At 43.8% G+C, this 16,192-nt stretch overlaps 1 protein-coding gene across 2 annotated transcripts in view; it reads left to right on the forward strand.

Annotated features, from left to right (window-relative positions):
* Abhd5 (abhydrolase domain containing 5) overlaps positions 1 to 16,192 on the forward strand; it is a 27,234-nt gene that overhangs the window by 956 nt on the left and 10,086 nt on the right. For both annotated transcript variants that reach the window (XM_013030334.1, XM_013030333.1), the window contains exons 2-3: positions 12,214 to 12,299; positions 14,955 to 15,324. In XM_013030334.1, coding sequence (XP_012885788.1) covers positions 12,214 to 12,299; positions 14,955 to 15,324 — 456 coding nt within the window. The remainder of the gene's footprint in view (positions 1 to 12,213; positions 12,300 to 14,954; positions 15,325 to 16,192) is intronic.

The raw sequence follows: 16,192 nt of genomic DNA on the forward strand, positions 1-16,192 counted from the left end.
GGGGGAGTGGATTGGGGGGAGGGTGCCCCCTTAGGGGGATGGGGGGGCTCTTCCTTAAGGGGGGGACAGCAAGGTAGGTGGGGGGCAGTCTGGAGCAGAAGAGGAAGGGGCTGAGGAAAGACCTGGGGCCTGGGGCTGGCCAGGGGACCAGAAAACTTTGTCCTCACAGGGGAGGAGTTGTGGGTGCTTCATCTGATTCAGTGGTGTTGGTGGGGGGGGTGCTGGCATGGATGGCCAGATGTCCTGTCCTCCTCCCAAGCTACTGCTTCCTCAGGGAGCGGGGAGATCTGTGGCTCTTGCACAGGTGGCGGGGCAGGAAAGTCTAGGAGACTCCCTTGAGGAGGTGTTACTGAAATGGTAAGAGCGCTAAGCCTTGAGCAGAAAAACAAACACGCAGCCACAAAACAGGAAACAAGAAACCCTACCCAAGTTGGGACACCTACCCAAGCCCGGTGTTCAAACCCCAGGACTGGCATTTAAAAAAAGCTGGACTGGGAAGGTGGCTCCGTGGTAGAGCGCTCGCCTAGCATGCATGAAGCCCCGGGTTCCATTCCTCAGCACCACATCCACAGAAAAAGCCAGAAGTGGTGCTGTGGCTCAGGTGGTAGAGTGCTAGCCTTCGAGCAAAAGAAGCTCAGTGAAGTGTCCAGGCCCTGAGTTCAAGTCCCAGGACTGGCAAAAAAAAAAAAAACAAAACTAAAAGTGATCACTCACCTTTCAAAAGTTGCTCTTATTTGCCTGTTCTGCCCTGTTTTGCTGGTTCTTCCTGTTTGTACTTTGTGGGGTCAGCTAATTTGGCTTTACTGAAGAAGAGAGAGAAAGAAGTAGAGAGGGAGGATCTGCCTTTCGGGTCTGGGCAGAAGATAATTTCAGGAACCTTTGTGGACAGAGGGGGACAGATGTCTAGTTGTAAAGCTTTCTGTAGACAGGGTTTTAAATGATTCCTTTCTATCTGGAACTGACTTCATGCACTTGTGAACCAAAGAACAGCAGTTCATTGGTAGAAAAATTCAATTTATCATGAAGGTTATTGCTTCACTTATTGCTCTTTATACTGGAAAGTACATTTCTATATGTCTTCCTTATAAGTACTTTGGCTACTTTCTTATATTGAAAGCATCGGAAGGAAGAAGGAATTGGCAGGGAATATCAGAGCGTGATCTATTTCAAAGTACACTCTACCCATGAAATGTTCATAATGAAAACGCTTTGTGCTTGCTAATTAAAATAGTTTTTAAAAATTAGACAATTTAAATTTTATTAGCTTCAGAAATGTAGCTATGTGCTAAATTAGAGACTCACACCTATAATCCTAGTTACTGAGGAGGCTGAGCTCTGAGGACAGCCAGCCTGGCAGAAAAGCCCAGGAGAAAACTCTTCAGTTTACTAGCAAAAAACCAGAGGTGGAGGTGTGGTTCAAGTGGGAGAGAATTACCTTTGAGCAAGGAAAAAAAAAATCTAGGGAAGAGAGCCAGGCCCTGAGTTCCAGACATAATACTAGTGTGCGTACACACACACACACACACACACACACACACACACGTAGATAAATATTTTGGCAATAGTTCTACTTCTGTTGAGTAAAACCTTTTGAGAGAAACAGGATCTCAGTGATAAAATAGGGAGTGTCTTGATCTCAGTGATAAAACAGGGGGTGTTTATGGAGACTGGGGTGTTTGGAAACATACCCGGAGGAGGAATATTAGGAACTAGGTTCCCCTGGTCTTATGTTTGTGGGTCCACTGTTTGGGTGTTGATGAATTTCCTTGTCATGCTTGTTATGAGACACTTGACAGTCATGATGTCAGAGGCTGCCCAAATGTCAGCTTGCGTTCCCAATAGGTTTGTCAGACATTTTTTGGCTCTGAGACTCTTCAACAGGCAGATTCTTTTAGTCTTGCTGATGTTTGGGGGCCTGAGATTTCAGAGCACACCCCCCAAAAGGAATTTAAGGGTGATGGCTGGACGCCATTGATAGCAGACTGTAGAAAATCATTTAGTAAGCTGACCAGCCATTATCTCCAGACTGAAGCAAGCTTCCTGGCACTCTTGGCAATACATGTGAAGTAGTGCCCATTCTCTACTCTGGTATAGAAGTGTACCAAGTGCTGGGCACTGGTGACTCACGCCTGCCATCCTAGCTTCTCACTCAGGAGGCTGAGACCTGAGGATCGTGGTTCAAAGCCAGCCTGGGCAGGACAGTCTGGGAGACTCTTATCTTCAAGGAACCACCATTAAACCAGAAGTGGTGCTGTGGCTCAAGTGGTAGAGCGCTCGCCTTGAGCTGAAGAGCTCAGGGACACTGCCCGGGCCCAGAGTTCAAGCCCCATGACCGACAAAAATAAACACAAAAGTGTCCTAAGCAAGCAACCAGGCTACGCTCCTGCTGAGGGCTTCCCAAAATGTGGCCATTTTAGACCTGATGTCCACCCTGCGTGGTAGATATGACGATCTCTTTTTGCTCTTGGGACTGCATCTAGCAAAGCAGAAGGGACTATATTGGAGCCCTGAGGTGTCTGATTTTAGTCTTAAGCCATCCCTCCCCCCAACCCCATTTTCCTGCTACTTCTCACTTGGATTGGGACTGAGGGGATACTTGACTCTTATGTTGAATCCAGGTCCCTAGCCTTAAGACAGTTGAGGGTGTAGGTGATGCCAGGGTTTGGAAATGGTCTAAGTGTTCCTACGCACTTGGCTTCCCTGGTTGAAATTTAATCCCCATTGCGAAGTGTTAAAGAGGTGGAACTTCATCTGACCCATTGGACCTTTGGAAGAGCTTTGGAGATAAGCTCATTAGCATGGAGCCACAATGATTAAATCCTTAAGTTTTCTAAGGAAAGGGACAGACAGACAGACAGAAGATCTGTCTATACTACATACTCTGGAGCACCGTATCACACGTAATAGCATGGCCTGTGCCAATCTGGGACTTCGCCAAGCCAAAAGTCCAATGCCAGCTGTGATCAAGATATCTCTTTTCCTTCTATCTTAGTCTTTCTTATTGGTAGCAGAAAACAGACTAATATAGCCAGGGAGATGACGTCAACAAAGCAAAACACTTACCATAATAGTTACTGGGCAGCTTTTTGGAACACAGGATTCTTGTCTTTTCTTTGGTGGCTCTTCCGAGAGGATGGACATATGAGGTGGGTGGAGATGGGCCAGAATGTTGAAGGATGTGACACTGATCAAGATGTATCACACTGGGCACCCATCGCTCCTGCCTTTATCCTAGCTACTCGGGAGGCTGAGATATGAGTATCATGGTTCAAAACCAGCCTGGGCAGGAAAGTCCATGAGACTCATCTCCAATGAACCACCAGAAAACCAGAAGTGGAGCTGTGTGGCTCAAAGTGGTAGAGTGCCAGCCTTGAATGTAAAAGCTCAGGGACAAGGCCCAGACCCCAAGTTCAAGCCCTACAACTGACCAAAAGAAAATAAAAATGATGCATCATAAACTGTTATATATGGTGCTGCCTTTATACAAACTACTGGAAGATAATCATAAAGAAAAAGAGAATAAGAGATGCACATGCTGGAGAGCTATTTGTGCTTTTTTTTTTAAATTTAATTTTATTTTTATTTGTGAACATACTGTACAGAGGGGTTACAATTACATGGGCAGGATAATGCGTACATTTCTTACCAAGCATTGCAGCCTCCTCCTTTGTTGATGTTTGTGCTTTCTACATCCAACGCTTTTCAGTTGGGATACCATTGAGAAAGCTCACTGTGACAGGAGTTAGGAGTAGGCTTGTATGGATTGCTACAAGTTTGTCCCAGAGAAGTATTAAGTACCAGTAGGGCTTAGAGGAATCACTTTGTCTATTCTGCAACTGCACAATTCCTCTAAGCCCTACTGGAATACTGGAGTTGATTTGTCTCTGGCAAAAGTATAAGCACTCTCCTAAAATGTCTGTGGAGAGGACTGAACTTCTCTGTCTTCTGTCCTCCACTGATTGTAATTGTTGATCAGATGGCAGCGCTTGATTGCAGCTGTAACAGGTTCTCCTGCCAAACTCTCTGTGAAAACATAATTCTTTCCCCTTGGCTTCCTTCAGTCAGAACAATTACATTCTTTTGGGTACCCAGAATCACAACTGTGGCATTGTTGTTCGACTCCCCTCCACCCATGAGCATCAAATCTGTTGGCAAAGTCCCATGGATTCTAAGTTGACAGCATCTTTCCCTGTGTTGCTGATCATCTCCCTCATTCTCTCTCTTAGAAACATGCTCCTTTCATGAATGGCTTTCACATTTCCAAGAGAACACTGTGTGTGTGTGTGTGTGTGTATGTGCGCACATGCATGCATGCAATTACACACACACACAGAGGGGTTTTACTTTTTCTTGTGTCCTCAGCCTGAGGCCAGAGCCCTTCTGTAAGCAGTTTTCTAGTTTTGGAATCTTCCTGATCACTGGAGTCTTTAGCAACTCTAGCCAAGTCCTCTCTTCCTTGTTTCCTAAATTTGTTCCTTGTCTCCCTCCCATTTCCCCATAGCTTGCTTCACAGATGTAATTACTCTTCTCTAAAAGTCCATGGTATTGTTCTGAACTCTTCCCTGCACACCCCCCCCCCTTTTTTTTGTTTTCTGAGAACAAGGTTTCCCTGACCAGTTCTTTTACCTCCCAAGTGCTGGGATTCCAAGTGTATCCTACCATACCCAGCCTTAAACTTCCTTTATGGCCTCTCATTAGTACTTACTAATATAGCTATTTATATATGTATTCTGTCAGACAAAGTTGTTTTTGTTGGTTTGGTTTTGTTGTCAGTTGTGGGGACTTGAACTCAGGGCCTGAGCACTGTCCCTAAACATTTTTTTTTGGTCAAGTCTAATCTTCTACCCCTTTGAGCCACAGAAGCTAAGAGTCTCACAGACTTTCTTGCCCAGACTGGCTTCGAACAGCAATCCTCAGATCTTAGCCTCCTGAATAGCTAGGATGACAGGCGTGAGTCAGCTGTGCCCAGCGAAGACAAAGCTTTTTGGTCTGACTCAAATGACTGGTAGAACCTGGAAGGGATTTAACAAATAGTAAAGCTTTGATCCTATTTTCTTAACTACTTCAATTATTGTAAATTATCCCAACAAACACCAAGATCAAAAACTCAGTAGGTGGTTATGTATTTTTCAGCTATGCGACTTAGATTATTTTTTTTTATCTCATCCTAAGACAGAAAAGTTTAAATTTGAACAGGACAATACTTAGAACTCTGAACTTAAGTTACACCGGGAGGTTGGTAATAACCGCCTATTTCATGACCTTAGATAAACCTCCTCACACCTCACTGTTCTGCCTGCTTTCCAAAATGCCAATCACAGAGCAGAGAGTGCTGATTTCAGTTCTGTGACGAAGGAAGAACGTGTGAACCAAAGATGGTAAAGTTCCAAGGGCCTACTTAACAAATAATAATTTTTTTTAAAGCCCACTGGATAATCATCTTTCCGAATTATAGATGTCTCTGAACAAGTCTTTAAAGATTTGCCCGTAAGACTTCTAATAGCTAGTCTGAAACCTTACACTGTTGTTGTTGTTTTTTTTTAAAAGCCTTGACTAATTGTTAGGTGTTTAGTCTCACCTCATGAATCTGCAATTTCCCAATCCCGATTGTGAGTGACTTCTTTCTTGTAAATCATGTGTAGCCCCGTTCTGATGACTCGCACTTATAATCCTAGCTACTCATGAGGCTGAGATCTGAGGATTGGGGTTTGAAGCCTTACTGGAGGAGGAAAGCCTGGCAAAAAAAACAAACAAAAAACAAAAAAACCTAGAGGTGGTAAAGTGCCCTGGATTTAAGCACACAAAAATCATGCCTAGAGATGAGTTTCTAAAAAGTTAACTATTCCATTTAAGATCTAGTATTATTTTAAGAATTCTTTGTCTTCCTCCCTCGCTCCCTCCCTCCATTTCTCTCTCTCTCTCTCTCTGCTCCTCCCTCTCTATTTCTTTCCTTTCTTTCGTCTTCCTTGTACTGAGGTTGAATCTAGAGCATTGGGCTTGCTGGTAAGTACTCTACCACTTGAACTAGTTATTAATGTGTTCAGATATATTAGAATGTCTGCTTTGTCCTCAATCTAGTGATCATAATAACCTGAATCACTTACTTAGCCCAAATAAACTGGTCTATTGTTCACTTTAGTTGTGGCTACAGGATGCATGTGCCTTATTCCTTCCCCCCTCTCCCCCCACTTTTCCAAGAACAGGATTTAAGAATTCAGGTCCCAAGAAAGAATGTCTTTAATTTAGGTTACAATTTTGGAAGTTGGAAGTTTCAATTCTTCATTAGTGGAGGAATTATGTCAGAGAGATATATATTTTTTTTCACATCTCTTAATTTGAAGATTTGCAATGAAAATCAAAAAAGTCATGCCTCTTAAAACTAAGAGAAAAATCTATGCTTTGTTTAGAGAGAGAGTAATAATACACATTTTTTTTTTCCTCTTGATCATACCAGGAATGGCGACTAGCTTATTTTATTTTGGAAGTAGCATACATTTAGGAATAGGAGAGGGTTTTTTTGTGTGTGTGATATTTCCGTATATACCCACAGTGAACTTTGAACAACTTCCCCTCCCTCCATTTTATTCCCATTCTTCTTCCTGGAATGGAGGCAATTTTAAACAAAACTGTAATCTACTGAAATCATCTTTACTTATAACCTAATTAGAAAATGTTATTTTAAGCAGCCAAGAGTGTGTGGAAATTGGCCAGACTTGGTGTATATTTTCCTCAGAATCCTTTGAAACCTCTTTCACGGTTTCACAATATTTCTAGATTGTGTAATTCAGGTTTAGTAATACTATAGATAGTCAGATGTCTCTGAGAACAAAACAGGAATTACCAGGAACCTTTCAGGCTCGTGGCCTGGGGGACAAGGAGAATGTTAACGATATTCAAAAAACAAAAATTAGAAAGTTCAGGGCAAACATTGATATCTAACAGGATACTTAACATGAGATCTTTAAATAAATATACTCTATGAACATGTGAAGCACATCTTACTTGGTTTTTCTTAGAATTACCAGCTTCTATATTAGTCTTTTAAAACTACTTAACCGGCCTGGGAAGGTGGCTTAGTGGTAGAGTGCTTGCCTAGCATGCATGAAGCCCTGGGTTCGATTCCTCAGTACCACAAACACAGAAAAAGCCAGAAGTGGCGCTGTGGCTCAACAGTAGAGTGCTAGCCTTGAGCCAAAGAAGTTCACAGACAGCGCCCAGGCCCTGAGTGCAAGCCCCAGGGCTGGCAAGACAAAACAAAGAACAAAACAAAAAATAAAAACAACCTGGTTGTAGACTGAAACTCCTTCTGCTTTTCCACTATTTGCATTAGGACTGGAATCTTCTGCCTTGCTAATGAGATTAACGCCTCTTAGAAAACATTTTGGCACACATCTGCCAGCAAACAATGTTTCCTGGTATTGTAGCTATTTACTTTGGGGAAGTGACAGTCCCTGTGGGCACATGGCTTCTTCTTTATATAATGATTGATACCTGTTGGTCTTCTGAAGTCAGGATATCAGTGATAAATGGTGTTACTTGCTGCTTATCTGCTTAAATACAAGAGGTTTTGCTTTCCTGTTTATAGGCCAAAGCTTTCCTGTTTATATAGTTTAATGGTTTGCAGCCCGGCCTGGGGACCTTTTACTCTATGCTGTCTGCACACATGGTTGGCCGGCTTCCATCTTAGTTCCAGTAGCCTACATGTCAGGCCTAGGGAATGCTGGGTAATAATGGTGTCTGGCAGAGATTGGCTGGGTAAGAAGGGGCAGAGGGTCTCTTTTAAAGACAAGAAGTCGGAGTGGATAGGTCAGTCTTCGGGGCTTGGGTAGACAAGTCAGACTCTTGCTTTTCACTTTCTAGAAGTGTGCCTTGGAGGCATTACGTAACTGGCTTTTTGAAACATCTTTCACTTTCTAGAGCTGTCTCCTTACTTTTCATTTTCTAGACGTGTTCCTTTGAGCCAGTTACATAAGGAATACTTCTAGAAAATAAAAAGTGTTGAAGATGGGGGTGTATGTTAATATACATATATATATATATAGAGAGAGAGAGAGTTTCAGATGGGTGTAAATGGATATATATACATATATATATATATACGTATACATATATATATGTCTCCATCTTAAATTCTATAGAGTGTCTGTCCAACAGAAGTAAAAGTAGAAGACAGTTTCTATAGAACATTTTCTATCTAGCCAAAGTAAGCCTGGACAAAGACAAGACATAGTTAGAACTTAGGGGAAAAAGTGCTATCTTTGCAGCTTTCATTAAGGATGAAAATGAGATATTTCACTATGCTTTATTAAGTAGAATTTTTTCAGTTTATGCTTTGGGGGGGGGGAATCTCACTTACAAAAATGGTCCACTTTAGAGTGCTAGCCTTGAGCGAAAAAGCTCAGGGACAGCACCCAGGCCCTGTGTTCAGGCCCTAGGACCGATACAAAGGGAAACTAAAACCTGTCCACTTTATTGAAAAGGCTACTATGAAAGCATGAAGAGAGTTGGTGCCTCTTGTGGCTGAAGAGCTCTCGTTTTTAATGCAATTATTGAACTTCTAAACGGGTCATTAGGAGGCGAAATCCATAGACCATGAAAGTGGAGTGGCATTGTGAATTGTAACTCAGTGGAGGTAGGTGGGTAATTCCTACACAATAGGCTTGTATGTTACTTCTTAAATTCTAGTAGCCACACACAGTTGGTAATTCAGAGTCTGAATTAGTTTTTGGACATAACGAGGGGTTTTGTTGGTTTTGTTTTCGGTCTTGTACCAATCCTGGGGCTTGAAAACTGGGCCTGGGCCACTGTCTCTGAGCTAGTTTGCTCCAGGCTGGTGCTCTCCCACTTTGGAGCCACTGTTCCAAACCTGTGGCCTTTTTTTGGTAGATAATTGGAGATAAGAGTCTCTATTGTCCATCTCAGATCTCAGCCTCATGAATCGCTAGGTCGACCAGCATGACCACCAGCACACAGCCTGGATGTGAGGTGTTTTGTTTGTTGTTGTTTAAAACACCCATGCAAAAATGGCATTTTCTATTCTGTGCTCCAGCTCGTCTTGTGATGTCATTTAGAGTAATAGGAGATGACGGTTCATTTCACTTTCACCTTTTTTTTTTTTTTTTTGGTACTGATCTCTGTCTCACAAAACACTAGGCTGCTATTAGGAGATGATTCTAGAGTCACACAGGAGCTTCAGTTACAGGACAGTTGACTTACACAAAGCAATCACGACAACAAAAAGAGAACTCCTGTCTCCAAACCACTTTTTTTTTTTTTTTTTAAAGGGGAGGCCAACAGGGAGAGAGGACCGGAGTCATCCCTGCTGGACTCTGGCAGTGTTTAAAAAGTAATTTAAAACTTAATTTTTAAAAAAAAATCAATTGAAAGTTCTGGAGTAAATTGAAAACTCAGTTGCTAAAGTCTCAGCAACTTTTTCCAGAGTTGTAAACACTTACAAGTGGATTAATGTGAATGTGTCTAATAATAAGGTACGTGAAACGTGTGGCAAATGCTATTATTTTGCTTTTTTTAAACATAGAGAAAACACTGATGTCTGTAGGTGACCTTTGCTTCACATACTGTCTCTATAACCTAACATCCTGGCTTTGACCAGAGCATCTGCTTAGAGTCCTATTCTGTGAGCAGGTGTATGTAGACACACAAATGGTCTGAATATCCTAGGAAGTTCTTTTGTTGAAAGACTGGAGACAAGACGAAAGTTGACTAGGAAACAAAATGCTGTCTACAAATCGGGCATAGTGGCACACTCCTATAATCCCAGCCCTAAGGAGAGAGAATCCGAATCGGGAAAATCTTGAGTTCAGGGCCAGCTTAGCCATTGTAGCCAGACCCTGCTGCCTCAAGAAAAACAAAAACAAAGAAATAAGAAACTGTAGATATTAGATTATTGGTAATTCTGATCACCTTCCTTGATTGCTCGTACTATTGGTTAGCCTTTCCAAAACCATCTCTTTGTCTCAGTGTTGGTTCTTTTTGTTATTATATTTTGGGGGTTCAGGCCCTTGCCTATACCATCCCTGTTAAAGAACCTAGTGTAAGCCTTTAATCCTTAGCTATTCAGCATGCTGAGATCTGAGGATCACGGTTCAAAGCCAGCCTGGGCAAGAAAGTCCATGAGATTCTTCTCTCCAATGGAACACCAGAAAACTGGAAGTGACACTGGCTCGCTAGCCTTGAGCTGAAGAGCTGAGCTCAGGACAGCACCCAGGCCCCCCACGACCAACAACAGCAGCAAAAAAGAACCTGTTGTATTTTAATTCTTTTATTGCTGGTCCCTCGGGCTTGAACTCAGGGCCTTGGGCACTGTCTCTGAGCCTCTTTGTGCTCAAGACTAGTGCTCTGCCACTTTTGAGCCAAAACACCACTTCTGGTTTTTGTGGTGGTTCATTGGCAGTCAGAGTCTCATGGACTTTCTTGCCTTGGCTGGCTTTGAACTACGATCCTCAGATCTCAGCCTCCTGAGTAGCTAGGATGGCAGGCAGGAGAGGCACCGGCGGCCAGTAGCCCATTTTGTTTTTAAATATTCCTCGGCTAGATCTTGTCTCTCTCTATCCTTCCTGCCAACGCTTTGGTTCAGGCCCAGCATTCTTGTGTGGAATCTGTGGTTTTTGGTCCTGTTTCCTTTTCCAATTCATTTCTCGTTCACAGGAAGTTCTCACTTTAAATAATACCACCCTGTGCCCAGTCCCCGCCAACTTTCAGATGGCGGTTAAGGTTTTCGGTTTCTGCCGGGCCAGGAGTTGACAAATGCTCTTTCCCTGGCTGTGTGTAATTCGTCACCTCGCATCTTGCCTGCCTGGTGCCTCTTTGTTTCTCAATGTCTATGTTTGTTTTTTTTTTTGCTGTTGTTGGTTCTGGGGCTCGAACTCAGGGCCTGGGCGCTGTCCCTGAGCCTTTTCGCTCAAGGCTAGCACTCTACCACTTGGAGCCACAGCTCTACTTCTGGTTTTCTGGGGGTTCATTGGAAATAAGAGTCTCATAGACGTTCCTGCCTGGGCTGACTCTGAACCTTGATCCTCAGATCTCAGCCTCCTGAGTAGCTAGGATGACAGGCGTGAGCCACCAGCACCTGACTATTTCTGGGTTTTTGTTGTTGTTGTTGTTTTTAACAGATGTCACCATCATTTTTTTTTTCACATATGGTTTGCTGGAATGCAAACCTATTTTGATTCTCTGTCTATTTAATTTGTTCTAGAACAGCTCTTCGCATTTCTCTTAGAAGTATGTTGTTTGTTTTTGATTTTGAGGTTTTGTGTGTGTGTGTGTGTGTGTGTGTGTGTGTGTACGCATGTGTGTGCCAATACTGGGGCTTGAACTCAAGGTCCGGGCACTGTCCCCAAGTTTTTTTTTCTCTCAAGATTGGCACTCAACCACTTGAGCCACAGGTCCACATCTGGCTTTTTGGTAGTTAATTGGAAGTTAAGAGTCTCATAGATGTTCCTGCCCAGGCTGGCTTTGAACTTTTATCTTCAGATCTCAGCCTTCAGAGTAGCTAGGATTACAGGCGTGAGCCACTAGCTCCTGGCAAGGATTTTCCTTTTAAAAGTCAGACTTTTAATAATAGCTCTCTGTCAACAGCCACCCTCCATACCTGTCATTTCTCCCTGTGAGCCTCTCCTTCAAATGAACCTTTCACCTTTTCTACTTCTACCTGATAAAGAGGCTGTTTTGCACTGGGTGGAATACCTCCAGTTTCTGTTATTAACTATTCATATTTATTCTGCTTCAATTCAACCTCTCCTTCATTATTTGGAGTCTGAGCACCCATGAAGATAAGAAGGGATTTTTGCAGTCAGGCTGAGGTTGAACATACCACAATGCTTTGCGTCTTGAGTGACTTTGGCCATGCTCAGCTGGTGTCCCCCAGACTCTGGGTTGCCTCTGCTGCTTTGCTTTGCTTTGCTTTTCGTTGGTCATGGGGCCTGAACTTGGCCTGGGCGCTGTCCCTCAGCTCTTCAGCTCAAGACAAGCGCTCTACCACTTGAGCCACAGCGCCACTTCTGGCTTTTTCTGCTTATGTGGCGCTGAGGAATCGAACCCAGGGCCTCATGCATGCAAGGCAAGCCTCTCTACCACTGAGCCACCTTCCCAGCTCGAGTCTCTGCTGCTTTTCTGCTCCGTTATGTCATAGCCTGAAGCTGAGTGAAGGGCAAAACTCACTTCTTTTTTTGCCTTTTGTTTTTGGCACTGTAGGTCAGGATGGCTAACGGGTTGGCTTCCCACCTGGTGTCCTACATCGTCGACACACCTCAAAGAAGCCGAAGAGAAAATGTTAAAATGTAAGGTTTTCTTCTTGTACATTCACCTGACCTGTTAACTAAAAATCGCTCGATAAATAGACATTGCCTTCCCGCTGGAGACAAGTCCGTGATGTGTTAGCAAAATAAAAAAGTCCACAGAAGAAACTTCTCTCCTTTGTCCCCAGGGCTCTGACATCGCTGTTAAACTCTTGAATAAGTAAGCCCTCCTACCCCTTCCCTCCCTCCCCTCTCTCCCCCGCTCCAAGAAACTTTGTTGTATAGGTTGTAGCTATGGATACTTAATCCCATTATTAATGAACACTGCATAAATGGGAAACTAGGTTCATGTGTGAATTTAGTTGAAAAAGAGTGTCAGGCAACCCCACTACAGGTTACAAGAAATACGTCTTCAAAGATGACTACTTCCTAAACAAAAGTATCAGGGAAAGAGTAACATTATTTCTATATGCGCAAATCGCTTCGATGTCTGATGTAATAAAAGGCAGAGGGTCCTTATATCTACTTCTACACCCGGTCTGTTGGGGACTTTTGTGTCATGTGACCTGGAACACTGTTCGCCCATCAGAAAAAGAGTGCAAAAAGACAAATAGAGTGGTATTATTTTATTTATTTATTCATTTTGTTTTGGTCAGTTGTAGGTCTTGAACTCAGGGCCTCAGTGCTGTCCATGAGCTCTTTTGATTCAAGGCTAGTGCTCTACCACTTTGAGCCACAGCACCACTTCCTGTTTTTCAGTGGTTAATTGGAGAGATTAAATGTCTCTCAGCGCCTTTTCTGCCTGGGCTGGCTTTGAACCACAGTCCTCAGATCTCAGCCTCCTGAGTAGCTAGGATGACAGGTGTGAGCCACCAGCGCCCAGCTGCTATTCTAGAGTGTTTGGGTTGTAGAAAGTGTGCTGGACTGGAATCAGGCCTAGATCTGCCCACAGGTCTAACAGGATGTTGGCCAAGTCACTTTGCTCAGCTTCCCATCCCTTACCTTAGGAGGAAGGTACGACAGGCCTTCGAATTCCTCCCGTGCTCCCATGCTAGGTTTCTTTTATTCTGCGTGGAAGCCTTCATTTTTGTTTCTGATGAGAACTGAGATGTATCCAAACTGGGGTCAGGACGTTGTTGTTTTTAACACTTTCGTTCTGCCAATACAGTTGAACGGATTCCATAGTGTGGATGTCTGTGCAGGCGTTTGCTCTTGTCTGCTACTCCTCTTCTTTACCACGAATGAACGTTCTTCTTCATGCACTTGGTAGCTTAAGAGGAAGAGACCAGGGCTGGGAAGGTGGCTTAGTGGTAGAGTGCTCGCCTAACATCCATGAAGTCCTGGGTTCGATTCCCGACTAAGGTCCTAGAGTTGCAGAGCAAGAATTGGTCCCTGCCAGGTGACCAATATAGAGGAGTAAGCTCTCAAATAGATACAAATCTTCCTTGTGGGAAGAAATGCTCAGTTCCCTGTGTACAGACTGCTGAACAGCTTGGCTTAATACTAAGTTCTCCTCCTCTCCTAACCACGTATGTTTCTGCTCTGTTGGGATCATGATCTAGCAATGGTGTGAATGAATGCTGTTCCTGGGTGACTCAGAACTTGAGATTCTGGCTAGTGCAGGTTTTATCCACTGCAGTTCAGTACTCGGGAATATTTAAGGGCTAGATAGATCTAAAGTGTAACTTTTCATTGATCAAATTAAGTCAGATGCCATGCAACCTAAGGTTTTTCTGTGTTTGCTTTTTTAAAGGGGTGATCATGACGCATTGTCCTCATAAACTGACATGTTGAAGTGAAACCCCTTTGTACAACTACTTAATAAAAGGAAGACGTAATTTAACAAGTAAATAAGAAGTAGTCAGGTGCCACTGGCTCATGCCTGTCATCCTAGCTGCTCAGAAGGCTGAAATCTAAGGATCACAGTTCAAAGCCAGCCCAGACTGGAAAGACCATGAGATTCTTATCACCAATTAACTACCCCCCTCCCCCCAAAAAAGGCAGAAATGGAGCTGTGGCTCAAGTGGTGTAGGGCACCAGCCTTGAGCAAAAGAGCTCAGTGTCAGCAGCCAGGCCCTGAGTTCAAGCCCCAGGACCAGCACTAAATAATAAATAACTAAACTAGGAAAGAAGTTATTAGATCTACAAAATGGTGATTATTTGCATTTTGTAGACATTGTTGAACTTGAACTCAGGTGATGTGCATCTCCTGCTGGGGAGTTCCTACCATCCTATATAGCCCCTCTTTTTCTACTAAGCCTTGAAATGACTTGAGATTTTTGGTCCTGTGGTTACTGGGGGTACCATGAAACCTTCCCTAAACCCATTCTTGCTCCACGTCTGACTTCTAGTCTTCAGTGTCTACAAAATCAGGGTGCTATTCTTTAGTTAGTTACTGTCTGCAGTGCCGGGTCCGTGACAGATCGATAGGATGGAAAGACAGGAGGAGGTAATAATGACATTGCCACATACTCTGATACTTGAGGCTTAGCTAAGGTAAGTGTTTGCACGTAGATAGCAAGCGTGGCCATTTAGCTCGCTGTATAATAGACACACACATGTTTTTAGGACTGCCATAATAAGAGCTCAAGTCCTATGACTGGTTTCTAGAATACCCACCATCAGTTGCTCCGAGAGGAATCCTCTGCTCAGAAGGGGTGACACTGACTTCGAACCTCTTTCCTCTGTTTTCATCAGGCGTCCCCTGCACCTACAAAAAGGAATTTGTTCGCATATCGAATGGAAATCGAGTATGGACACTGAAGTTCTCTCATAGTATTTCAAAGACTCCTCTGGTCCTCCTGCATGGTTTCGGAGGAGGTCTCGGACTCTGGGCCCTGAATTTCGAAGATCTTTGCACCGACAGGCCTGTGTACGCTTTCGACCTGTTGGGCTTCGGGCGAAGCAGCAGACCCAGGTTTGACAGTGATGCAGAAGAGGTGGAGAATCAGTTCGTGGAATCCATTGAAGAGTGGAGGCACGCCTTGGGATTGGACAGAATGATCGTGCTTGGGCACAACCTGGGGGGGTTCTTGGCTGCTGCGTATGCACTGAAGTACCCATCAAGGTATGTGGGGGTGGCATGGCGGGGCCATAGAGGGTCTCCAAGGACTCGTCCGTGGGCTCCATATTCAGTGATTCTGAGATAACCATTCTTTTAGTATACTACCCAGTAAACCAAAGTAGCCTTCCCAGCCAACCTGAGAGCTAATATAGTGATACAGGTGGAAAAGCTTGATAAAGGTCTGTCACTTATGGGGCTGGGAAGGTGGCTCAGTGGTAGAGCGCTTGCCTTGCATGCACGAGGCCCTGGGTTTGACTCCTCAGCATCACATAAGCAAAAAAGAAAAAGCCGGAAGTGGCGCCGTGGCTCAAGTGGTAGAGCATTAGCCTTAAGCTGAAGAGCTGAGGGACAGCGCCCAGGCCCAGAGTTCAGGCCCCACGACCGGACCAAAAAAAAAAAAAAAAGATCTGTTACTTAGAACAGGTTAGCATTTAATGTATATAATTTAGAGCCACAAGTAAAGATTATTGTGGTGTTACTATGATTATGATGATTACTGTTCTTACTGGTTTTCGACCTAAGCATCCAGCACGCTTTTCCTGACCTTTTTCTATGTTATGGGAAGCTGGACTGGGCAGCACCTGGTTAGAAGTGAGAAGCTCTCGACACAAGAGCTATCTCTGTCCTGTAAAACAAATCTCTAAACTTTAGGTTTTTTCATAGTGTACCCTTTTTGTGGTTTGTTAACTGTCTGCTTCCTTAACCTTTCTCAGCATGGAACAGTGTGTGTGTGTGTGTGTGTGTGTACCAGTCCTGGGGCTTGAACTCATGGCCTGGGCACTGTCCCTGAGCTTGGAACAGTGTGTGTGTGTGTGTGTGTGTGTGTGTGTGTGTGTGTACCAGTCCTGGGGCTTGAACTCATGGCCTGGGC

The sequence above is a fragment of the Dipodomys ordii genome, unplaced genomic scaffold (assembly GCF_000151885.1).
Source record: "Dipodomys ordii isolate 6190 unplaced genomic scaffold, Dord_2.0 Scaffold128, whole genome shotgun sequence".
Classification (NCBI taxonomy): domain Eukaryota; kingdom Metazoa; phylum Chordata; class Mammalia; order Rodentia; family Heteromyidae; genus Dipodomys; species Dipodomys ordii.